The sequence below is a fragment of the Zea mays genome, chromosome 9 (assembly GCF_902167145.1).
Source record: "Zea mays cultivar B73 chromosome 9, Zm-B73-REFERENCE-NAM-5.0, whole genome shotgun sequence".
Classification (NCBI taxonomy): domain Eukaryota; kingdom Viridiplantae; phylum Streptophyta; class Magnoliopsida; order Poales; family Poaceae; genus Zea; species Zea mays.
In genome coordinates this window covers 50,300,253-50,326,189 of record NC_050104.1, presented here as the reverse complement: position 1 = coordinate 50,326,189, position 25,937 = coordinate 50,300,253, and the positions used below count along the sequence as shown (strand labels likewise).

The 25,937-nt window shown below is 41.3% G+C and overlaps 2 protein-coding genes across 5 annotated transcripts; both read left to right on the top strand.

Annotated features, from left to right (window-relative positions):
* Positions 1-5,589: 5,589 nt before the first annotated feature.
* LOC118473445 (uncharacterized) lies at positions 5,590-8,688 on the top strand. The gene is made up of 4 exons (XM_035962824.1): positions 5,590-5,704; positions 5,783-7,056; positions 8,466-8,562; positions 8,643-8,688. Exons 1-4 carry the CDS (start codon positions 5,673-5,675, stop codon positions 8,686-8,688), a joined length of 1,449 nt encoding a protein of 482 aa, XP_035818717.1. The 5' UTR covers positions 5,590-5,672.
* LOC103638359 (uncharacterized) lies at positions 6,671-18,600 on the top strand. Of its 4 annotated transcripts, none has more exons than XM_020544443.2 (14): positions 6,671-8,014; positions 8,088-8,393; positions 8,466-8,562; positions 8,643-8,776; positions 14,685-14,854; positions 14,929-15,067; positions 15,154-15,620; positions 15,721-15,813; positions 15,927-16,025; positions 17,127-17,465; positions 17,547-17,732; positions 17,826-18,062; positions 18,143-18,179; positions 18,296-18,600. In XM_020544443.2, the coding sequence occupies exons 4-13, from the start codon at positions 8,764-8,766 to the stop codon at positions 18,176-18,178; spliced, it is 1,779 nt and encodes a 592-aa protein (XP_020400032.1). In that variant the 5' UTR covers positions 6,671-8,014; positions 8,088-8,393; positions 8,466-8,562; positions 8,643-8,763; the 3' UTR covers position 18,179; positions 18,296-18,600. The 4 variants fall into 4 exon arrangements, with proteins under 4 accessions (XP_020400032.1, XP_020400031.1, XP_008659517.1 ...); XM_020544442.2 differs by having other exon boundaries at positions 18,137-18,179; XM_008661295.3 differs by lacking the exons at positions 8,466-8,562; positions 8,643-8,776 and having other exon boundaries at positions 18,137-18,179.
* Positions 18,601-25,937: the final 7,337 nt, after the last annotated feature.

The window sequence follows — 25,937 nt, the reverse complement described above, 5'->3', positions numbered from 1 at the left end:
TTGGAGCAGGCGCCTCCAGCAGCCATGGCATCCTTCCCTCCTCCCTTTCTTCTTCCTCAAGCAAGCAGCTGCCTCCCCCTGATCTTCCCTGCCCGTGACCAAGGAACGCCCATGACCCAACGGCCGAGCTTCGTTCCTCCATGGCGCTCTTCTCCCTGGGCACCCGGACGCGCGCCCCTAAATCCCCCATGGGAACCAGCAGGAGCTCTTCTTTCCCCCCATGGCCGTGAGCTCCCCACCTGGCCACCATCCACCCCTATGCTCGGCCCTCCCTGTGCAGCGTCGACCCGATCTGCGCAGCGGTGCCGATCCACAGCAGCAGCCTTGGAACCCCTTCGCACTGCGTGCTTCGCTCGATCTGTGCAGTCCTGACCCACGCTGTTGCGTTGGTGTTTGAGACAGCCCCATGACGCGTCGTTGATCTGCGCAGTTGACCATCTCCATGTCTCATTTCACCGGATCTACGCAGCGCTTATGAGTCGTCGTCAAAAATCCTTGGTGAGCCCCTCGCTAGTATCCCATTGTTTTTGATCTCAAGTGCTTGATAAAAATGTTTGAACATTTGGGCGTTGTTAATCGCAGCTAGATGTTGCTGCTGTGCCTTGCACGACGCATGGTTCGGTGAAGCACCTAAACCGTGGACGCATGTGCGACTCGAATCCGAGTTTGACAGGTTGATGGATTTATAATTTACTATTAATGTGATTCGGTTGATGGCATGCATATAGATATGGTGTATATTGGTGTTGATTATGTGTGACTGCGATGGTTCATTTACGTGTCGCGAGGGTGGTTCGCGGAAGTATTAATTGTTTGTTAAAACACTTCATCGTAAAGAGTGTCTTAGCTGTGGTAAATTTAATAAAGCTTAAAACATGCTTGGTAATTTCCGCAGTCGACTAATGAGTTAGTCTATGTTAAATATATTTTATGTATTCATCTTGGTGTAGGTTAGAGTGGGTCGAAAATATAAATTATGTGACATGTGATTAGCGCTTTAAAGACGAGATGTGCGAATGATTGGTTGGTGTTTCACTCGTCTAGTCGATAAATGTTGTCATAAATAATTGTGCTAAAATTGGTCATGAGAATAATGCAGTGGGCACGTGGTGTTGGTTGGATGTGACAAGTAGATTGGAAGTGTGGGTTTGTCGGAGCACTGTGATGTCGAACGTGTATATCGAAGTGCATTGTAGTGGTAATTGCGATAAGTTAATCGGTAGTGTCTCGAGTGCACGACACCATATGGTTGTATGCGAGACGGGGTTATGCACATGATGAGTTTAGTAAAAATCCATCGGTGTCACGGGTGTTAAGTTGATGTTTATTTGCACGTGGAAAGTAATAATGTGTTTAATACTTAGAACTCTTAGTCGATAGTAGAAATTGTTTTGGCTTATATAGAGAGGTGGTGACATGCCGAAGTAGTCGTCGCTTTCTCTATATTTATAAGTCGAGTCGTGATGATGCGTATTATGCGTTCGATAAATTATGCTTTGCATATAGTGTATGATTGTGCTCACGATTTCGAGTAGACACTTCAAGTAAGTCAAGTAGGTTTGTGATACAAGTGTGTAATGGAGTTAGTTGTTTTAGGATAATTATAGAAGTACTCGGCTCATATGATAAACATGTATGCGTTCGTGATTTGGGAAGTAAATGCATGGTGATTGCGATTTGGAGATTAGTGGTTTATGATTTGTATGAGTTAGTCGGTGCGCGAAGATACTTGTGAATATGTGTTTATAAAAATGTTGTAGTGTATGTTGTGTCTCAGATTGCAATAATAATAGGCAAGCCGACGTGTATGTTATTTAGCAGGCTATGTCGTTGCTCTAGTTAGCCGAATTGTTAGACGGCTTTGGATAAGCTCGTGATCACGATGATTGGCTTGTTGTAGTCTAAATGTGCATGGTTATAGTCACGGATGAAAGGTAGTAGTGTTCATGTGATGTCTAAGTTAAAATACAAATTAGTGTGTGAAGGGCACATCGATAAACATCTATGTACCAGGTAAGATTATTGTGGTAGGTGTGTTGTAAATTGTGTATGGTAATTCTAGCGCACAAAATAACTTGAATAAAATTAGTAAGTCTACTTATTGGTCCTAATTTGATTATTTTAACTCTAATAGATGGTAAAATGTTAGAATGGTTCTAAGTCTCTAGGACGCTGCAATTTTTGAAGTGAATAGGAGCTGAATTTTATTGGTTGCTGTTTTGGGCTGCACGCAGTGTTTTCGCCGTGCTGTTTGTTTAATGAACTAAATTGTGTTTTCTGTAGAAAAGCCATATAGAAAAGTTGTAGATAATTTTATTATCTTACTTGTGTTAAAATTTGACAGCCATAAGTATGATCGTTTAGAAGTTATGCTTTTCACAAATTCAGTAACTGAATCTGTCCAATTTCTGTACAGATTTCAGAGACTGAATTGTTTGCTTAAGTTAATGTTACAATCTATTCATAGTCGTTATAAAAAAGTTGTAGATTCGTTTCTTATCTTTCTTGTGTTAAAATTTCATAACCATAGGCCTGATAGTTTAAGAGTTATGAATTTTACAAAATGGTTGCTGTGTTCAGTCTACTGTCAGAACAAATATTGAAAACTGTGTTGTTTGATTTAGTTAAATATAGAATCACTTCTTGGTGATTATAAATGTTATGTAATAAATTTGCTAAGCTTTCCAATAAGTCTTGGATCACTCTTTTTGGTGATCTGAAGATTAAGTTATGGATGTTTAAAGTGTGAAGACTGAATGTGTCCAGTTCTGGACAGCAAAGCCTTCTAATGTCTTTTATCCTAAATTGCATATTGAATCACCTTGGGATGTTTATAAATGATTTGTAGAAAATTTCATTAGCTTTCCAAAAAGTCCAGAATCACCTGTTTTGGATGCATGAGTCTCTGGTTATGAATTTTTAAAGTCGCAAGTCTGAATCTGTCCAAACCTGGACAGAGCTGTTGTTTTTGCACAATTCGACCTTGCTAGGAGTCTAATCATGCTGAGGTAAAAATACCAAAGTTGTAGAGCAATTTTTAAGCTTTTCAGAAAGTCCTAGTTTGCTATTTTTGGATTAATATTTGAAGAGTTATGATTAAAACAAGTAACTGTTGTGTTGCTGTCCAAAAATCTGCTAGTGCTTATTTGATTGTTGAGTTCACACTTTTTGCTAAAAATGTTTGGTTAGCTCTTAATTAATGTGGACTTACCATGGCTGAGTTTGAGATAACATAGGTGTCCTGTTTTATAAGTTTCTTTCCCTAGTTGATTGTGATATAGGAGTCCCGTAGTTATTGTGTCACACCCGGTTGCAGGGGTAGAACCGAGCGCATACCATATGTGTGCCAGGATTCATTTCCACACATATGTTGACGTCACAAGTGTAATATATCAAAAGACAATGCAATAAAGGCGTAAAGAGAGTATAATACTTTATTACATCATCTGAACGTTGTATCTTGAACAAGTATCACATCAAAGTAAAGCGGAAATAAATAACAGGGGCAATCTCCCACAGGAAGATGATCGGCGTATCGTTAGACTTAGAATTCCTCGTCGATAAAATCTCCATCAAAGTCTCCAGCATCACTCTCTGATCAAAATATTAGCAAGGGTGAGCTCACTTATGGTCGGGGCTCAGCAAGTGGGGGAAAAATTAATGCAGGTATAACAAGGTGAGGCTAAGGTTGAGCAGTAAGCATTTTAGTTGGTCAACATTTTATTAACAACACCTGTCTTACTAATAAGTGTGAATCCCAAATATCCCATTCAACAAAGAAATATGAATATAACAAAAACACTTAAGTGAAACCACTCAAGCAAATTATTGGCAGATCATCGGATCTCAATTTAATTCCATCACTACACCACAGAACACTTTTACCGACCCTTATTATCAACGGTCGGTGTGTTGGTAAAACGCGATGACAGACTGTGGGTCGCTAAAGCCTTATTTAACAACTCACTGAGTGTCGGTAATTGTTTTGTTTATAGCGTCTTTAGAGGGGTCGGTAAAAGTTTCTGCGACATCCCGCAGTCGGTCGGAAAAAAGGCGCTCCGGCCAGCTGGGCAGCCGCGAAAACCTGGCGCTAAAAAATTTCCCCATCTTTTCATCTCCCTCCATCTTATCCTCTCTCTTCCCGTGTACTGGGCACTTCGTGTACAGCGCATCTCAGATCTAGCAGCTGGGCAGTCGCCGAGTCCTGCTGGGCAGTGGGCACTCTGGCCAGCTGGGCACTCCGGCCGCCGCGCAGCCGGGCAGCCGCCGCGCATCGCCGCCCAGCCGCCGCGCAGCTGTGGTGCGCTGCCCCGCCGCCGCCCCTCCTCGTCTGTGCTTCGTGGAGCCCTGCCGCCGTCCTCCACATCCGGCCTGCGTGAAGCTGCGACGCCCCTCTCCTCCACGACCGGGCTGCGCGCGCCGAGCCCCACCTACCCTCGGCGGCATGCCTGCGTCGAGCCCACAAAACAGTATTGCTTAAACCTGACTTCATGTACAGTAGCTGTTGCTCTGGGTGAAATATGCGGCCAATTTCTTCCCTCCGATCCCTGTCACCACAACCTTTCCATTTAATTCCAAAGTTTTTCAACTGTGCAACGAACCCATCATCGTCAGTACTATGTTGATCAAAATGCACCACAAAATTGAAGAAAATGCATGTCTGTTATTCTTGAGCTGGGATTACCTGGCCAGCTTCATCCTGCCTTTCTTTATCACCACTGGCTAGCTAGTAGCAAGTATGGTTGCTATGCTGCTGCATGCCAGGACAGGAAATTCACTTTGTTCCTTGCATTTGCATTATGGGTCCATTTTGTAAATCTCTTCACGTTAAATTGCTACTGAAATTTGCCTCTCTTTTTTCAAGGAAAAGTCAGGTCTGCTGTATCGTTAGGTCTGCTGTATCGTGTGTGCAGTGTACCTAAATAAATATTTTCCCCTGAAGCAGGTGCATCATTTGATATGTACTTAGTGGGTGGTTGCCCTGAATTTGTGACGGGGGATAAAGAATTGCTAAAGTTAAAGCTCTATGCATAATTCAACGATGAAAACAATGATGTGTGATTAATTATCAGCATATATTAGTGGGGTTTGGTAGCTGTAACCTTTCATTTTTGGATGGGCTAATTGCAAGTAATTTGTTTGGTTAAAATCCATGAGGTCCTGAACAGATGGCATTGATTTTTGCCCATATATCACATATTTGCTTACAGGGACATAGTTGGGGATCATCTTTCATGTGGTAAACTGCAAATTTGAAAAACTTCATGTTACCTATTTTAGAAACACTAGGCCATTGCGCACCATATTCTATTTTTTTTGGCACAAGTTGTATGACATACAACAGTTTCCCATTTGCCCAGTTTCTATTTTTTACTAATTGTTAACCTATATATAAAGCATGAAAAGTAATCAATTGATTCAACTAAAACTGAAAAGTTCTCCCCATTTTCAGATCTGATTCCCTGGTTGTGAAGAACTGTAACAATCAAACGATTGTTGAGCTGATGTAGAAGGTAAATTCACCATCTTTCTACCTTATCAAAAGACTAGTTGTTAGGTTTCATGTTGTTCAGTAACTTTTTGAGTGTTAATTATCTATCTATATTTTCTGTGCTTCTTATATGTTTTAGATTTTATTTCTAAAAGCTGTTTCATATCCCACAATAAGTTGCATGGATAAATCGTGGATCGACAATGAGGCTAGGTACAATATAACTTTTTCAAAACAACTAAAGGTGTTCTTTGTAGCTATCTTGATAATTAACATAGGGATTATGTGTAGGGAGACAAAGGCCTATATACAAGGGGTGAACAGTTTTCTAGCTTTTGCATTTAGAAATTCCGCAGTTGGGTGCAAGATATTATGTCCATGTAGGAAGTGTGTTAATTCCTTTTGGAGAGATGCTAGTGATGTGCGAGAACACTTGATATGTGATGGATTTCTAAAAGGATACAGAACATGGACTTTACATGGAGAAGCTAGCTCCTCTTTTACGAACCATGGTAGTTATGATGTTCCTGATTTCATTGAGCAGCCTAGTGAAGATGATGAGATATCAGACTTGCTTAGGGACTTAGCTTGTGGTTTAGATGACAGAGGTGATATGGAAGATGACAGATCTTTTGAGCCACCTAATAAAGATGAAACAACTATTCATAAGCTAGCAGCGGATAATAGTAAAGAATTGTACCCAGGTTCCAAGTACTCAAAGCTACGTTTTCTAGTTCGGTTACTTCACATCAAACTTCTTGGAGGTTGGATCGATAGAAGTTTTAACTTGCTGGTAGATTTACTTGCTGATGCCCTACCTACAGGTTCAGAACTTCCTAAAAACTTTCATGAAGCTAAGAAATTGGTGAAATCTGTTGGAATTGGGTACAATACTATTCATGCATGTGAAAACAATTGCCTTCTCTTTTGGAAGGAGAATGAAAAACTGAATTCATGTCCAAAATGTGGTGTCTCACGTTGGAAATCAGAAAAGAAGAGTCTAGATGGAAAACGTGAGTACAAGGTTCCTAGAAAAGTTCTTCGCTATTTTCCTATTAAGAAAAGACTCCAAAGATTGTTTGTATCCTCTAGAACTGCAAGTCTCACTAGGTGGCATGCTGAACGACGAATAAAAGATGGTTTGCTTAGACATCCTGCCGATTCCATTTTGTGGAAGGATTTTGATCAGAAGTATCCAGAATTCGCCGCTGATAGTCGTAATATCCGTCTATCATTTGCTACTGATGGGTTCAATCCATATAGGACTATGAATGTTAGTTACAGTATTTGGCCTGGCATTTTGATTCCATTCAACTTTCCACCTTCAATGTGCATGAAGGATTCAAATTTCATCTTGTCTGTGTTAATTCCTGGTCGATCCTCTGTTGGCAATGATATGGATGTCTATTTTCAGCCACTTGTTTATGATCTACTAGATATGTTTGTTAATGGCGTGAGAACCTATGACGCTTCAAAGGGTGAATACTTTCAATTGCGTGCTGCAATAATTTGGACCATCACTGATTACCCGGGTCTAGGCAGCGTGTCTGGGTTTGTTACATCTGGTGAGGCAGCGTGTCCTGATTGCCACTCTTTGATCTGTTCCCTTAGACTTGGAAATGGTAGCAAGACTTGTTACATGGGACACCGCAGGTTCTTGCATCCAGACCATCCATTTAGATTTGACACTCATTCCTTCGGTGCCCAAACTGAGTTGAGACCAGCACCTCTTCCTCTGCCAGGAGAGCAAATTTTGGAATGCACTGAAAATCTAGAAACAGTTTATGGCAAGAAATCATCTGGTAAGGCAACAAGGAAAAAACGGAAGGAAGGGGAACCATTAGTCTTTCTGAAAAGGAAACCTATTTGGTTCCTTCTTCCATATTGGAAGGACTTGATATTTCGATATAATTTTGATGCCATGCACATTGAAAAAAATGTGTGTGACAACATAATTAATACTTTATTGGACATAGCTGGAAAATCTAAGGATAATTTGAATGCTCGCTTGGATCTTAAAGTTTTAGGTATTAGAGATGACCTTCACCCGGTTGAGCTAGAAGATAATCAATATTATTTACCTCCTGCACCCTACTCAATGAGTCCTGGTGAGAAGAAACTATTTTGTCGAGTGTTAAAAGGGGTGAAGTTTCCTGATGGCTATGCAGCTGATATACGCCATAATGTTATTGTTAAGGATAAAAAGATAACTGGCCTTAACAGCCACGGTAGCCATATTCTTCTGCAAGACTTATTGCCACTTGCCGTGAGAAGAGTTCTCCCTACTGAAGTGTGTGTTGTTTTGGTTCGTTTAAGCAACTTTTTCAAGAAACTGTATTCCCCTATTCTTCGAGTAAGTGACATGCAGCTGCTACAATCTGAAATAGCTGAAATCTTGAGCCTTTTAGAGACTATTTTTCCTCCATCATTTTTCACTATAAATGTACATTTGATGGTACATCTGCCTGTCCAAGCAAGAATGGCTGGTCCAGTCCACTTTCGCAGCATGTGGCCAGTGGAGAGGTAATTTGCATATACATGTTGCAATATAGGAAATAAGTATCAACATTTTTAATAACTTGATGTTGTTATATAGGTATCTTAAGAAATTGAAAGGCTATGTTCGTACCAAAAGTCATCCGGAGGGATCAATTATGGAGGGTTCTATGTTTGATGAAGCTCTCACTTTTTGCTCTCGGTATTTACAAGATGAGACTCACTTTAACCAAAGGGTTGGAAATCATGATAGGCTGCAACCTGAAATCAATGTTACAACTCCGTTCTTTCACAATGTTGGTCGAGCATTGGCAGGAAAATGCATTGTAAATCTAGATTACAAGACCTGGCTTCAAGCACATAGATATGTCCTTTTCAACTATCCTAATATAGAACCATACTTAAAGTAAGCTATCCACCCCTCAATTGTGAATTTTGATAGATTCTCTTCTCTTAAATTTTCTATTGGTCTTTTCAGCAAGCATGCTCTTTACCTCTCCACCATTGGGGTTCGAAATAAACGTGAGATCACCTGCATGCATCATAAAACCTTTCATGAGTGGTTTAGATTGCATGTAAGTGACAAACATAAGTGAAATTTTCAATACACTATCAATTTAGCTTTTACTTTTAACACTAATGTTGCTAATCACAGGTTGAGGAAATGTGTGAGGAAGCTCCAGAGGAGATCAAAATTTTAGCTAAGGGGCCCATGATGATCGCACATCAGTATAACAGCTATACAATAAACGGCTTCAACTTCCATACACAATCATATGATGAGAATAGGTCTGTCCAAAGTAGCGGGGTAGCTCTAGTTTGTGAGACAACACGTTTTGAGAGCGGGAATAATGATAGCCACGTATTGAGGAAAAACATCTATTATGGTATCATAAAAGAAATTATTGAATTGAATTATCATCACAAAGGGAATGTTACACTATTTAAGTGTGATTGGGTTGACAACCGTGTGCACAACAAATGGGTTAGAACAGATCAATTAGGGATCACCACAGTTAATTTCAAGCACTTATTCAATACGTGTAAAAAGATATCGGATGAGCCTTTCATTTTAGCATCTCAGGCATCTCAAGTTTTCTATGTTGCTGATCCAATTGATAGTGAATGGTCTGTTGTCGTACAACCAAAATCTTGTGATTTGTTCAGAAGCGATGAGGCTGAGAATGAAATCATTGATGATGGTAATGATGTAGTTATGTTAGTCCCTGATCTAAACCCAAATGTATCCGCTTGTGTGGCTGCTGGATGTGTCCCATCACTACAGCAATCCAAAGCATCCCCGTCGGCTATATTAATTCCCGTCGGCCTGCGTGCGCGCCGACGGGAATTAATTAATTCCCGTCGGCCAGAATAAGGCCGACGGGGATTAAATAATTCCCGTCGGCCAGTCAACGCAGCCGACGGGGATTAAGTAACTCCCGTCGGCCTGCGCTTAGGCCGACGGCGATTAACTAACTCCCGTCGGCCGCGCCGCCAGGCCGACGGGAGTTATTCGAAATAACCAACGCCGACCGTTCTTCTTCCTTTCTTTCTGTTTCTCTACGCCGCGCATTTCTCTCCGCCCGCGCCGCCACCGTGCTACCCGCCGCCCCGTCGGTGCTGCCCGCCGCCGGTGCTGCCTGCCGCGCCCGCCGGTGCTGCCCGCCGCCCACGCGCGCCGGTGCGCTCGCTTCCCGCGCCGCCCGAACGCCGCCCGAACGCCGCCACCGCGCCCACGCCGCCCGCCGCCCGCACGCCGCCACCGCGCCCACGCCCGCACGCCGCCACCGCGCCGCCCGTGCTGCCCGCCGCCCCCGCGCCCACGCCGCCGCGTCCACGCCGCGCCCACGGCCGCCGCCCCCGCCCGGGCGCCCGACGACCGCCGCCGAACGCCGTCGCCCGCCCAACGCGGTCACCCGCCGCCGTCCACGGTAGCCGCGACTTCCCCACATCGAGGTCGTCCATCTGCGTCCACCACCGTCGTCCGCGCAAAGTGAGCGATGTATATTATATATATTGTAATGTTTTATTTTCGTCGGTTTTTTGTGGCCGACGGGAGTTAACTGTTATGTGATTAAATTTTGTTTAAATTTGTTAATTAACAGTGTTAGTAGTCTTCATATTTTTAATTTTATGTTGCAAATATAAAATGTGTTGTTTAATGTTATTAGTTAATGAATTTGATGATTAATGTGATGTGTTATACAAATAGTAGTTATTTCAAATATTATTATTTAATGAATTTGATGTTATGCAAGTAGTAATCATGTTAATGTGATTAAGTTATGTTATGTATATATATAGTTTAACTATTTATCTATAGATGTATGTGTGACGTTTATAAACATGAATGTCTCACACACACAATTCTTACTCGTACACACAGCCGCAATATGGGTGATAGACGTGATTGGATGTATGAAGGTTTCAAGAAGGGTGGGTGTCACACAAGTGAATGGTTTGCCAAGACGCAGATGTTTCTGGACCATGCAGCTGCTTTGTCACAAATAGATAACATTAGGTGTCCATGCAATAAATGTAGAAATATGACGAGCCACACCAAGAGGCAGGTCACACTACACCTGTGTTCGCATGGTTTCGTGCCAGGCTATAAGGTCTGGTATCTCCATGGTGAAGACGTTGAACGAGCAGCAGAAGTAGAAGTTGATGACGGTGAAGATGATGTTGATAGGATGGACCAGATGCTTGAGGATCTGCAGCCTGAACTGGCACCAGATCATCATGATTCACCTACACCGGAGGTTCAGAAGTTCTTCGACCTACTCAAAGCGTCAGAAGAGCCTCTTCACGGGCACACTGACGTGACCGTGCTGGAATTCGTGACCCGGCTGATGTCAATCAAGTCTAAGTTTGCATTCTCAATTAATTGTTACAAGGAGCTTGTGGATTTGATTAGCGAGGTTCTTCCTACGGGTCACAAGATGCCCAAAGACATGTACCAGTCCAAGAAATTGCTTGAAGGTCTTGGTATGGAGTATGAGAAGATTGATGTTTACCAAGACAACTGTATGCTTTTTTGGAAGGAACATGGCAGAGAACAGAAATGCTTAAAATGTGGAAAGTCCAGGTACGTGGAGCTTGTAAATGAAGATGGGGAGAAGGTGGTGACAAAGGTTGCACATAAACAGCTTTGGTACATGCCTCTCACTCCTAGAGTGAAACGTTTGTTTCTCTCGAGGAAGACCGCTATGCACATGAGGTGGCATAAAGATTGTACGGACAGACAAGATGGGTTAATGGTGCACCCGTCAGATGGTGATGCATGGAAGGCTCTTGACAAATTTGATCCAGATTTTGCCAGCGATGCAAGAAACGTTCGTATCGGCTTGGCAACTGATGGTTTCACGCCGTTCAATATGACCGCTGCGTCGTATTTATGTTGGCCTGTCATTGCCATACCGTACAACCTTCCACCTGCTCTTTGCATGAAATATGAGTTTATGTTCCTATGTCTTGTTATACCTGGGCCTGAGCATCCTGGCGTACGCCTCAATGTGATGCTTCAACCACTGATTGAAGAGTTAAAGAAGCTATGGCAAGGTGTGGAAGCCTATGACTGCTTCAAGAAGCAGAAATTCAATCTTCGTGTTGCATATCTGTTCTCGGTTCATGATTTTATGGCGTATGGTATTTTCTCTGGATGGAGCGTGCATGGTAGATTGACGTGTCCTTATTGTGCTAAAGATACAGATTGTTTTCGTCTTAGTGCTGGTGGCAAGATATGTTACTTTGATTGCCATAGATGTTTTCTACCCTTCAATCACCCCTTCAGAAGGCAGAGAAAGGAATTTAGGAAGGGCACCATTGTCACGAAGGGACCGCCCAAGCGACGTAGTGGGATAGAAATTACAGAAGAGCATATGAAACTTGTCCTAGACGAGAGTGGGAAAAGGTATCAAGGTTTTGGTGAGGAGCATAACTGGACTCACATATGTGGCTTGTGGGAGCTTCCTTATGCTAAGTCATTGATTTTGATGCACAACATCGACGTCATGCATCAAGAGAGTAACTTTTGCCAAGCCCTCATAAATACATGCATGGATTTCCCTGATAAAACGAAAGACAATGACAAGGCACGCATGGACTTAGTAGTGATATGTGATCGTCCAACCCTAGTGCTTAGAGAAAACGGAGGCAAACCAAAAGCTGACTATTGTCTGAAATCTAAGCAACGGAAAGAAGTGATGAAGTGGATGAAGGATATTAAATTCCCCGATGGTTATGCCGCTGGTTTTAGAAGATCTGTGAACTTGAAGACAATGAAGATGAATGGACTGAAGAGCCATGACTTCCACATAATTATGGAGAGGCTCATGCCTGTAATGTTTCGTGGGTACATTTCCGAAGCTGTGTGGAAAACGTTAGCTGAAGTTAGCTATTTCTACAGACAGTTGTGTGCTAAAGAAATCAGAAGAGATGTGATGGAACAGCTGGAGAAAGAGGCACCGGTGCTTTTGTGCAAATTGGAAAAAATATTTCCACCGGGTTTCTTCAATCCTGTGCAGCATCTCTTTATACATCTTCCATATGAGGCTAAGGTCGGTGGTCCTATTCAGTATAGGTGGATGTTTCATATAGAAAGAGCATTAAAGAAGCTTAGAGCAATGGTGGGCAATAAGGCAAGAGTTGAAGGATGTATTGCGGAACAATTTAAACTAAAGGAGGTAGCACACTTCACAAGTTGTTACTTTGCAGAAGAACATAATGTATTTGCGGTGACGACATGATACGAAAAGCTAAAAGAATGGTAAGTTTGATCTTTCTATGTCGATCAACAAATAATACGATTGCTTATGAATGTTTTTTGTTTATACAGGAAGCTACGAGTGGCCAAAAGCCTAGTGACATTGAGGTGTACCAGGAGGGCCACAAAGGACCAGACCCGAACAACCCTGACCAGCTCTGCAGCCAGACAGCCACGGATCGCTTGGTGAGTTTTGGCTCAAAAGTTCAAACGTTCAAAGTATATAAATTCCTGCATTTGTAAGGTTGTGAATGATGTATAGGCGGCATATGGGGAGGAGATGGTTCATCGCCATGGCCCTGACTACGACTGGCGCCATGAACCAGTGGATCCCTCGGTGGTGTACGCAAGTGGTGGTGGCAAAGCGCATGGACGGTAAGCTCTAACTTATGAAATTATATGGTTGACACTAAATGGATTATGCAGTAATAACATTTTTTGAATCACTTATAGATACGCACTCTTCGACGGATTCATTGACTCGTCGTCGGTGAGATCTCAGAGGACGGGTTCATCTTCCCGTAGCTCATGCTCTCGTCGACCGAACGAGCAGGAGTTGGAGATTATGAGGATGCGTGAAGAGATGAGACAACAACGCGAATTTATGGAGGCTTGCAATGCTCATAATCAAGCGATGTATCAAGTGAGTACACATAATCCGAACTCTAAATTATTATATTTCAATACAACATCTTCAGTAGTAACACATATGTGTTTAACAGTTAATGCAGCAACAGGGCATGACATCAAATTTTCCACCGCCACCACAATGGAGCCAATTTGCAAACACACCAGTTCCACCACCACAGTTCACCACCCCTCCGACACATATACCTGCACCTGGAGATAGGGTACGTTTGATAACTCTCCATTAATTTATACACTTGTATACTTTTTGATATTTGCATTTAACGTGTTGATATTTGCTAACTTGCATAGGTTACGCCTGAAGCGGGTGGCAGTGGGTCTGATCCAGCAGCAGGGACTGGATTTGTTGACTCGCTCTTCGCGTTCCCTCCTCCTGGTGGTGAAGGCGGCAGCGGTCATAGCTCTAACCACCCAAGTGGTGGTTATCTCTAAACACTTAAACTCGTGCTCGTTATGTTTTTAACTCCTGGACGTTATGTTTGTGTAAACACTCTCGTATCTGAAATGTTTGTGATGTGTGAATTATATCAATGTGTTTGTGATGTGTGATGTCAATGATGTGTTTGTGATGTGTGATGTCAATGCGTTTGTGATTTATATGTTTATGTGATACGTTTTGTCATATGTTTGTGATATATATGTTTTGTGTATGTTATGTGTGAGAAATATCTAATTTGGTGTTGCTGTTGCAGAAATATAGGTTAACTCCCGTCGGCCCAGTTAATTCCCGTCGGTTTGACCATAGCCGACGGGAATTGACTATTAACTCACGTCGGCCCAGATAATTCCCGTCGGCTGACCTGGCCGACGGGAATTACTAATTAATTCCCGTCGGCTGACCTGGCCGACGGGCATTAATTAGTAATTCCCGTCGGCCAGGTCAGCCGACGAGGATTAGCCCTTATTCCCGTCGGCTCGATATTGGCCGACGGGGATTACGTATTCCCGTCGGCGGCCGACGGGAATAACCGTATCCCCGACAAGGGACGCCTGGCGGCTGACAACCGACGGGAATAAGGGCTAAACCGACGGGAATTACTTATTCCCGTCGGTTTAGTGCTTATTCCCGTCGGTTCCTGGCCGACGGGAATTAACTGTTTTCCTGTAGTGCATCTACGAGAACAGATATAGATGGTGTGATTGTTAGTGGAATAAAACATGGGAAAAATCTAAAAAGTAAGTTTAGTTATTTCTTATGTTTCAAATATAGTCGTTTTCTTGCTGGAAACTTATGCTTCTATTATCATTTGGTTACAAATAGCTGATCTCATTGTTCCTTTTCAGGAAAAATGGCAAGCGCAAGAGGAAACAATAAGGGTGGCTCATATAATGAGTATGAGCAACAAAAGCTTGAAAATATTGAAAGGAACAAAAGGAGGTTAGAAGAATTCAACATCCCTGCAATCATCAACTCTTTGGGGCAGCAACAAAATCGATCTAGGAAAACTTCAAAGGTAAAATACTGCAATCATCTTTGTGGTATAATCTGTGAATTACCGTAATAATCAACTCTATGTCATTTTTTTAGAAAGTTCAGAACAGAAATACTGTATCAACTGAACGTCCAAACTTGCGACCAAGACTACAAAGAAACAATTGTCAGTTTGATGAAGAACATGTGCTTGCTAATTTGGAGCCAGTAGGAGATTTCCTTAGTAACAATGAAGGTAAAATAGATTTCCATTGACCTTAACAACAATTTGATGATGGAATTAGCTTTTAGACTTGAATGTAATCCGTTATATTGCTTCAGACCTACAGATTGGTGACCAAAGCAATGGTACAGTGAGAAAGAAAGGAAGGGGAATAACGAAGAAAGATGACATATTCTCAAGGACACCAGATATGCCTAAACTCAAAATATCTCTTAATGATTATGGACAGCCAATTGGTGAAAACGCTAGGCAACTTTCAAGTGTTATAGGGTGTCAAGTTAGAAAGAAGATATCAATTGCTTGTGTAGATTGGAGGCTTGTTGATGTTAAAAAGAAGTACGAGCTGTGGACTGAAATAAAGTCATACTTTGATATTGATGACGCTGCCTTAAATTGGGTTACACGCACTGCTGGGAGGAAATGGAAAGAATTTAAGGCAAATATCAAGGAGCTGTATTTTGATCCTGAGCTGACTATAGATGATGTTGGGGAATGTCCAGACAAAAGAATTAGTGATGATGATTGGAAATTTCTCTATAACTATTGGAAGACTTCTGAATTTCAGGTAACAAACTTCTAATATAAAGTCTGTGCATAAACATTTTGATTCCATTAGAAAACCAGTATGAGTAGTGCATAAATATGATATTTTCATTATATGTTAGACTCTCTCGAAAGTGGGAAAAGCAAACCGGCAAAAACTGCAGCTGCACCATACTACTGGAAGTGTGAGCTATGCTTGCTCACAACATAAATTGGTAATGCTTGACCTTCTTGGCTAATTCAGTTTCTACTACCTTCAGTAGGCATACAATATAGTAGACTAGAAGTGTTTCTACTACCTTCAGTATAATTATATCGTATATTATAGGCTGTCAAACTAGGACGTCCCCCACGAAGAGATGAAACTTTTATCAAAACCCATACAAGGAAAAATGGTGTTCCTTCAACCTCTGCAGAGCCAATAATGGTAAGTACTCCCTCCGTCCCAGGATACTAGGCGCAACTACTTTTTTCATTGGGGAAATTGGTTCTCTAGCACCGTTACTGTCTCTATAAAATACCATCAAAAGACCTCAGCTCTGAAAAATACCAGTAGAAGTTACACCTCAGCTCAGTACCTTTTTCTCACTAAATTTGGACAGCAGCAGCCATGTACCCAAGCACCCCAAACCCGAGAGCACTGTCTTGTAGACTGCACCAAAGCCTCCACATACAAGCTCACAGTCTTTCAAAAATGCATGCCCACCAGTGCTGAACTCGGGGCTGCCCTTGCCAAACATGACATGCTTCCTAGAGCTAGCAACATTCTATGGGGACTGGTTAACGTAATCATCAGATAATGCAGTAGCAGGTGTTGAGCGTGGGGCAGCTGCACGGGCATAGACGCTACGATTAATCACAAATTAAGCACAAATACTACTTAGTACAATGCATTCAGCTTAAATTGATCTGAACAGTTATCTAATTTGAGAACGAGTTTTCCAAATCATGCTGATGTAGACATTTGACTTCAGTTTTGAGTGTACCAGCAAAAGAGGAGTACTGAGATATTGGGGTGTGAGCAAAACGAGGTAGCAAACACATAAGCAGTTTGGTTGTACTCCTTTGCATGCATTGTCCCACACATAATCATAATTTAACTCATGTACGTTTCCTTCAAATTCCTCAATCTCATCCCAGTTGATAGGCTCATTCAAATCTGAAATAGGCATTATGTGTAACCGAAGAAGGAAGATTAGAGAAAGGAGTGTTTTGTGAGCTGTACATAAGCATTGGGTATTTATAGAAGCAGAAGCGAGCAATTAGTGGCGCTAAAACTTGCCAAATATTTTTCATACGCGCGCCGATTGAGTTAGGCACCAACAGCTGAAAAATGCATGCATGCATGGACGTGGGAATACATGCAGTTTTTTTAGAAACGAGGGGTAATTAATGTCTTTCTTGGTCTTTGCATTTTTTTAGTCGCGTCTAGTATCCTGGGACGGAGGGAGTATTCATTTCATAATTGGTTGTTATAATATGAATTTTGTGTGGGCATAACCTTTTCAACCAAAATTATATTTTGTAGGCGAAACTTAAAGATCTTATTGAAATCTACCCAGACTTGAAAGAGCGGACAATTCAGGAAGGTGATGCATATGCTGTTCTTTGTGGACTGAAAGAGCCAAAAGGATATGTCCGTCTTATGGGTCTAGGCCCGACTCCTCAAGATGTTGGTACTCCAGGATTAAAGTGTTATGCACCAACAAGACTTCAAATGGAGGTTATGGCTCGAAAGAAAGCTGAAAGTGACAGGGATGCTCTAGAGCAACGTGTTTTTGAGTTGCAGGCTCAAATGGAGCAAAGGGCACAACAAGATAGGGCAAGTCCCATGTCACAACACGGTTCCACATCACGTCTACATTTGGTTAGTACTGCTCTTTGTTTATACACAAAGCAATGTTTAACTAGTCATTTATCTCATACATGACTGAAATGTCTGATGTAGGATGCAAGGTTGAATGAAACTGGTGATGCTGGACTAGATGAAGGGGAGGAAGATTATGTTTCTGAAGATGATGTTGATGACAACTTACATGACCAGGTGCATGGTTTAACCTCATCAAGAACAACAGCACACAAAACAACCGCACCAAGGAGTAATGAAACTTCTCGCTCTCAACATGATGCTCTTGTAATACTCTGATCCTTTTCCTCCTAAATATGTACTCTCATCTTTTAGATATTTATGCCATCCTTCTAACTTAACACTAATCACTTGCATCAGGTTGGAAAAGATGTCATATTATATGCCTTGTTGAGATCAGATCAACCTGTGGCTAAAGGAACAATAATTTCAACTAAACCAAACACTATTCTTGCGGGCCAGTCCCTTGGGAGACAATGTTGTGAAGTTATTGTGTCTTGTGTGTTGAAAAGAGATGCACATTTGCCTCGTCCCTATGCCAATATGGAAACTATGGGTGATGCCAACAAGATGTCAATTGCATGGCCATACAATAGAGTAATAAGCTAAACTTAACTTACTATTTTGAATGATATATATGACAAATTAGTGATGAATTCTTATTTGGACAGCTAAAGATTACCAACAAGGCATCAACACCACCTGCAGTTTGAGGTATTTAACATTCAATTGAAATCAATGGTGAAGCATTATTGTTTGCTGCTGTAATATCATAAGAAACAAAAACAACCACTGATTATTCTATTAATTTTGATCACAACTCTTTTCAGGTAATGCATGGTGTAAAAAGCTAGCTACTTGAGGACAAGCTGACATGCTTCGAGGACAAGCTGACATGCTTCTTTTGGTTTCAAGTTCTTTTGTGGGCAACTTTGTATCTAATAGTCATGCAATGTTGCGCAGATCGAATAGGCATGATGGAAAGCTTTTGTAATGTCTAACCCATATACTGTCTCTGATGACCAATTGGGTATATTTAGGAATATTTGTAGCTTATGACTACAACTCAATTGTGGATGTTTAAGTGCTGCCGATGAATCTATGATTATTTGAACCTTGTGACTCATTCAATCTATGTGTTATGTGTGTTGTATGTTTTCACTCAGTATGTGGTAGATTATAATCAGTGATACCATATGTGAGGCTTTTTTGTATGAAATGAGACTACTGATTATAGCTACTGATTATTGATTAGTAAACATGATATTAGTGACTGACTGTTAGTCGGTAATTGTTGTCATTACAGTCTGACAGTCAGTTGGTAATTGTGGTCATTAGCAACTGAGGATGTGTCGGGAATTCAATCTATAGTGACAGTCTGAGGGTCGGTAATACTAAAGATTCAACAACTTACGGAGGGTCGGTAAAAGCATGGTGGGTCGGTAATACTTTTCCTACAGCGACCCGAGGGTGGGTCGGTAAATGTCTATAGTGACAGTCTAAGGGTCGGCAATACTAAAGATTTAACAACTTACGGAGGGTCAGTAAAGGCATAGTGCGTCGGCAATACTTTTCCCGACACCGCTTACAGCGACCCGAGTTGTGGGTCGGTAAATGTCTTTAACGACTGTCCGAGGGTCGGTAAAGCCACTTTTACCAACCCATGGTACGTTGCTAATAGCGAACCGTGGTGTAGTGCATCTTCAAGTTCAATTATCATGTGAGGAGTCCAGGTCGCTCATAACCGGGAGCACGGCTGATATATCAGTTTTACACTCTGCAGAGGTGGTACAACTTTACCCACAAGCCATGTATCCCATCTAGCCCGGGTTGATCGGACCCTTAAACACTGCCGAGGTGAATGGCTAGGGATCCATTATGAGGCTTTCACAAAATACACTTAATACGAAGCAACCCACTAAGGTTTCTAAAGACGATGGTGGTGGCCCCCTGGGTGAGGTACCTTAGACAAGAATACGTCCCCATGTTAACGTGGGCTGCCAGCACCTACCGCTCCCCCTCTTGCCCATATTTCAGGTAAGGTTGCTAGCCACTAAGCACATAAAGCTAATTACCAAAGCCAGAGCCATGATAGCACTCGTGGTTGCACTGTTATCCTGGGTGGTCACTCCATGTTCCAATTAATTTGAAATAATGTCGTTTTAACCATCGGGTTAATGTCATAATTGCCAATTTCAATTTTGGAACATTAATATCAATTAATGAGTGATATTAAAATCATTAAGTTGAGCGGTAGCACAAATTTGCAAAGCTTAATAATTTCCCAGGGTGAACAAGGAATACAGTTGGTAAATTTAGGAAATCCTTAATTAGGTAAAACCCATCAAATTATGCAGTATATCAAAAAGTAAACATTATTTTATGCAATGAGTGGGTACAAAAAGAATATGCAGAGGGAGAATCCACTTGCCTTGCTCAAACACGTCCTGCGGACCGTCTTCGAACGAATTCGGTTCGTCTACCACAAACTCAGCTTCTAATAACGTCGTACATCACCATGCAAAAAGAAAGCATACACCAATAAATAAACACACACCATTTCGTAAACATAAACCATTACACAAATAAATACACATCACACTTATGACACCTTAAATACGTCGTAATCGCGTAAATACTTATTAATTCAATTATAGCTATTATTGTGAGTCCTAATGGTGAATTTATGAGCGGGTGCAATAAACACAGTTTTAACTAGTATTAATATATTTTAACATCATCAATGAAATTAAATGATAATTATCGTCTTTACTACTAATAAATAAATTAATAGCTTTTATCTTTTTAATTCTAACTCAAATTATTGAGTATAGCCAAAAATGAATTTAACATCCTAAAAATCCCTATAAATACTAATTGAACTTTTTATAACATGAGTCAGGTTATTTTGATATAAACTAGTATTTTGCTTACTCTAAAAATTTAAGTGTTAAATTTACGAACATGTTTATTTGACTAGCAAAAATCTATTTTCCATCCTACTAATGATATTTTCTCCTTTCTTTATAAAAAGAAAATGTTAATAAAATAATTAGCTAAATCATCTAGAATTCCTATATTATTCATATGACATGAGTTCTATACCATTTTCTAAATCCATTAAAATGAACCTACGACTATAATTCTCCAATTAGTTTCTAAAGTTTATTGTGACCAAATTTAACTACAAAAACTCCTATCTATTGTTTTTATCACCAACATGTGACTACTAAATCTATGCCATATTTTTCTAATCCCAAAATCAACGCCACGAATAACATGAAATATAACGGTGTACTAACAATCGCATATCTCTACCAAAAATTCTATAACGCACATACACATAAATTATGGATCACACGTGTTCATATTACAACAAACTAAATATACAATTCATGAATCACATCAAAAAGTATTTTATAAAATACAAAAAAATAATTTGGGTTGTCTTCAACCTTGGATTCGTGCGTGCGACGGGGAGGACTCGACGGGGTTTCGGCCGGGTGAAGAGAAGCAAGGGCTCGACAGCGGACGACGGATGGCGTAGCTCCGGCGAACTCCACAGGCTCCGGTGATGACGAACTCTGGCGATGACAGCTCTAACGGCGAGGAGAGCGTTGCGGCGAACACTGGCGCAGACGGCGGACAGGATGGCGCAGAGGCTCCGGCGACGGTGAAATGCGGCGCTCGGCGTGGCTACTCGTGTGCAGGGAGAAAGGAGCTCGGGAGTGTGAGCCTCAGGGAGATGTGGCCTGCGATTTATAGGAAAAGAGAGAGAGAGAGAGCAGAGGTAGAAGGAACGGTCGACGGCTCCATTACACGGTTTAATGGCGGCGGTTTCCTTTCATGGCTTCAATGGAGAGGAATGAGGGGAGAGGAGAGCATTTCGGATACATGAAGTCCATTAATGGGGAAACGAAACGGCGCGGCGGCTCGGTGGCTTGGTCGGGCGCGGTCGCGACCTGGTGCGCGGAAGCAGGCGCAGGGGCCGGCTCGGCGAGCGGCCAGGGCGCGCGGGTCGCGCAGACTCGGTGTCGCGGGAGCTCCAGGCGCGCGGGGCTGGGGACGGGGTCGGCCGCTGCTCGGCCGGTTCCCTAGTGCGCGCGCTGAAGAGAGAAGAAAGGAGGAGAGAGGTGAGAGTAGCAGGGAGGCGGCGGCTGGGAAGCAGCCAGGGAGAGGGCACATAGGGTTTGGGGACTGGGCTCCTAGTGGGCCGGCTAGTTTAGGTTATTTCTCTTTTCTTTTTTTTCTAATTTCGAAATATATTTTTAAAGAGCTCAAAAATTCATAAAAAATCACCAAAACTATTTATAAATAAAATACTTATTTTTAGACTAATAACTATTATATTATTTAATTATTATATTAATTACTAGGTTTTCTTTAAAAGAATTGATGATAAACATCTGATAATCAATCAAGCGCATACAAAGAGAATGATCAAAATGCAAATAAATAATTAAACACTTAAAAAAATTCATTACCCTAATTAACATAATAACTAAATTCATTATTTTTAATTGATGGCTTTTATGGTGTTACAAACCTACCCCTCTTAAAAAGAATCTCGTCCTCGAGATTAAGAAACTTCCGAGAATAACTGGGGAAATTCTGCTCTGAGTTCATCTTCTCTTTTCCAAGTGGCCTCATCTTCTGAATGATGACTCCACTGAACTTTGCACATGTTAATAACTTTACTCCGTGTAATTCTGTGAGATGTTTCCAGAATTCTGGTAGGGTACTCCGAATAGGTCAAATCCTCATTAACATTCAGTTCTTCCATGGATAACTGTTCTTCCGGTACTCTTAAGCACTTCTTGAGTTGTGACACGTGAAATACGTCATGCACATCCGATAATCTATTGGGTAGCTCTAATTGATAGGCTACTTCACCTTTTCTTTCCAAAATCTTGAATGGGCCAATATAGCGAGGTGATAATTTTCCCTTAACCTTAAACCTTTTCATTCCTCTCATCGGTGAAACTTTAAGGTATACGAAGTCTCCTACTTCAAACATCAAATCTCTTCTTCTATTATCAGCATAGCTTTTCTGTCTTGACTGCGTTGTCTTCAAGTTTTCTCTGATAATCTGCACTTGCTTTTCCGCTTCTTGGAGAATTTCTGGACCAAATACTTGACTTTCTCCGGTCTAATTCCAATAAAGTGGTGTTCTACACTTTCGTCCATAAAGTGCTTCAAACGGTGTCATTTTTAGACTTGCTTGATAACTGTTGTTATACGAGAATTCTGCATAAGGCAAACTTTTATCCCAGCTTCTACCATGCTTTAGAGCGCAAGCTCTTAGCATATCTTCCAACACTTGGTTTGTCCTTTCTGTTTGCCCATCCGTCTGTGGATGATAAGCTGAACTAAAATTTAGCTTGGTATCCATGGACTCATGTTGTCTTTTCCAAAAGCGTGAGGTAAACTGGGTTCCTCGATCCGATACGATCTTCTTCGGTACTCCATGCAGACAAACAATCCTTGACATGTAAAATTCTGCTAACTGGGCTCCTGAGTAAGTTGTCTTCACAGGTATAAAGTGTGCCACTTTAGTCAACCTGTCTACTATGACCCATATTGAATCATAGCCATCCCGAGTACGGGGTAGTCCAACTATGAAATCCATACCGATTTCTTCCCATTTCCATTCCGGTACCTTGAGAGGTTGTAGTAATCCTGCTGGTCTTTGGTGTTCGACTTTAACTCGCTGACACACGTCACATAATGCAACATGAGTAGCAACATCTCTTTTCAATCCGTACCACTAATACTTTTCCTTGAGATCCTGGTACATCTTTGTACTTGCCGGGTGAATAGAGTAAGCTGAATCATGAGCTTCTCTCAAAATAAGTTGGCGCAAGTGCTCGATTTCAGGTACACAGATTCTCTTCTTAAACCCTATCGTGCCTTGTTCATCTTCCGTGAAATCTGGGGCTTTACCCAAATCAATCAAAGTTTTAATTTCCTTAATCTTATCATCGGACTCTTGTCCTTTACAAATCTCTTCTTCCAAAGTAGATTCAGCTTCCATAACTGTTGCTTCTACATTATAAAGCATACCAAGGTTGAGTTGTTCCATTTCCCAGCACAATTCCTGTGACATCAAATGAGTAGTGATGTTGTTCACTTGACCCTTACGGCTCAAAGCATCAGCCACTACATTTGCCTTTCCTGGGTGATATTGTATTTCTAAATCATAGTCCTTAATCAACTCAAGCCATCTTCTCTGTCTTAGGTTGAGTTCCTTCTGAGTGAATATATATTTCAAGCTTTTGTGATCTGTGAAGATTTTGCACTTGTTTCCAATCATATAGTGCCTCCAAATCTTCAAAGCATGCACTATGGCAGCTAGTTCCAAATCATGCGTAGGATAATTCTTCTCATGCTTCCTCAACTGCCTTGAAGCATAAGCTATCACTTTTCCTTCTTGCATTAGCACACATCCAAGTCCAAGGTGTGATGCATCGCAATACACATCAAATCCCTTGTGGATGTCTCGCATTACCAATATTGGTGCAGTGGTTAACCTTTTCTTGAGTTCTTCAAAACAATTCTGACAAGCTTCATCCTATTTGAACTCTTTACCTTTCTCCAGTAGAGAGGTAAGAGGTTTCACTAACATGGAAAAACCTTCAATAAATCTTCTATAGTATCCCGCCAATCCAAGAAAACTTCTGATCTTGGACGCATCCTTTGGTTGCTTCCAATCTAGTATCTCACTTATCTTTCCTGGGTCCACTTTAATTCCACCATCGGTAACGATATGCCCTAAGAAAGCAACTTCCTTAAGCCAAAAATCACACTTCGAGAACTTCGCATATAGCTGGTTATCACGAAGCTTTTGTAGGACTAGCCTTAGATGATCTTCATGTGTTTCTTCATTCAAAGAATATATCAGTATGTCGTCAATGAATACGACCACAAACTGATCCAGATATTCCATGAATACTTTATTCATCAAGTTCATAAAGTATGTTGGTGCATTAGTCAGTCCAAACGACATGACCAAAAACTCGTATAATCCGTATCTTGTAGTGAAGGCTGTCTTGGGTACATCTTCTGCTCGAATTTTTAACTGATGATATCCCGATCTCAGATCTATCTTCAAGAATATCTTAGCTCCTTTCATTTGATCGAATAAATCTTCAATCCGAGGTAATGGGTATTTATTCTTGATGGTTACTTCCTTCAAACTTCTATAATCAACACACATTCTCCTCGAACCATCCTTCTTGTTCACAAATAGAACTGGGGATCCCCAAGGGGATGAACTTGGGCGAATGAAACCTTTTTCTAGTAATTCTTCTATTTGTTTCTTCAGTTCTACTAAATCCTTGACATCCATTCTATAAGGTCTTTTCGAGATAGGTGCGGTTCCGGGTAATAATTCAATAGAAAACTCTATATCACGGTCAGGTGGCATACCTGGTAATTCCTACGGAAATACGTCTGGGTATTCGCACACTACTTTGATATTTTCCAAGGGCTTTTCTTCCAAGTGATTGATCACTGTTTTCCTTTTTTCATCTGTTGACTTTTCTATGTTAACTTGGATTCTTTCACCTTGAGGACTCGTCAACATAATTGTTCCATTGGCACACTGTATCACTCCATCTCAACTTTTCAACCAATTGCATCCAAGAATCACATCAATACTGTTGGATCCTAGGACCACTAGGTTGACTGAAAAATCTATTCCTTGAATCTTGATATTAACATGGGGGCATGAGTGTGTGGCCTTCATGTTACCTCCCGGTGAACTAATATGTAATATCTTCTTAAGAGGGTACTTAGGTGTCACACCCGGTTTTAAGGAACAAAGCCGGGTGCATCTCATACATGCGCCAAGAAGACAACATATATAATAACAGAGTGTATAGAGATAAATGTCATAAAACATCAGAGTATTTATTACATAGCGGAAGACTTACAAAAATAAAAGATAAATATCGCAGGATCTAAAATCTATCATTGGCACCAGAAAGCTGACTGGGAGACGCCACCTAGATCAAGTCGAAAGCCTCAGAGTTAGGCGGCTCCTCTTCGATCACCTGTTCTTCTCATGTGGGGGGGTGTGAGACAGCAAGAGTGAGCTCACATACGTTAGTAGCTCAACAAGTCGTGGGGAATAATGTGCATGAACTCGCCAAAGGTGGGAGTTCATGAAGTGTAAGGCTGATCAACAAAATAGAGGCTGAGGCTGAGCATTGCTTTTATAAGTTGGTCAAAATTTTATTAGCAATTACTAAGTGTAAGTAAATACCAAACCTTAATAATAATAAAATTAATAAAATAATTCCCAAATGCGATGCAAATGTCCAATTAAATTTAAGTTCCATAAATTAATCATGTGAGGGTCCGAGCCGCTCATGACCGTGAGCACGGCTAGTATACCAGTTTTACACTCTGCAGAGGTTGCGCATCTTTACCCACAAGTCATGTTACCCATCTGCCAAGAGATGGCCAATC

What these genes read in the sequence shown, in the direction of transcription:
- LOC118473445 (XM_035962824.1), top strand. Translation starts at nt 5,673, where the DNA reads ATGGATAAATCGTGGATCGACAATGAGGCTAG. An exon ending in GTCTGGGTTTGTTACATCTG is followed by an intron (nt 7,057 to 8,465) that starts GTGAGGCAGCGT and finishes TGGTCTTTTCAG; the next exon opens with CAAGCATGCTCTTTACCTCT. An exon ending in ATGAGTGGTTTAGATTGCAT is followed by an intron (nt 8,563 to 8,642) that starts GTAAGTGACAAA and finishes TGCTAATCACAG; the next exon opens with GTTGAGGAAATGTGTGAGGA.
- LOC103638359 (XM_020544442.2), top strand. An exon ending in TTTCCTTAGTAACAATGAAG is followed by an intron (nt 15,068 to 15,153) that starts GTAAAATAGATT and finishes ATATTGCTTCAG; the next exon opens with ACCTACAGATTGGTGACCAA. An exon ending in CCACATCACGTCTACATTTG is followed by an intron (nt 17,466 to 17,546) that starts GTTAGTACTGCT and finishes TGTCTGATGTAG; the next exon opens with GATGCAAGGTTGAATGAAAC.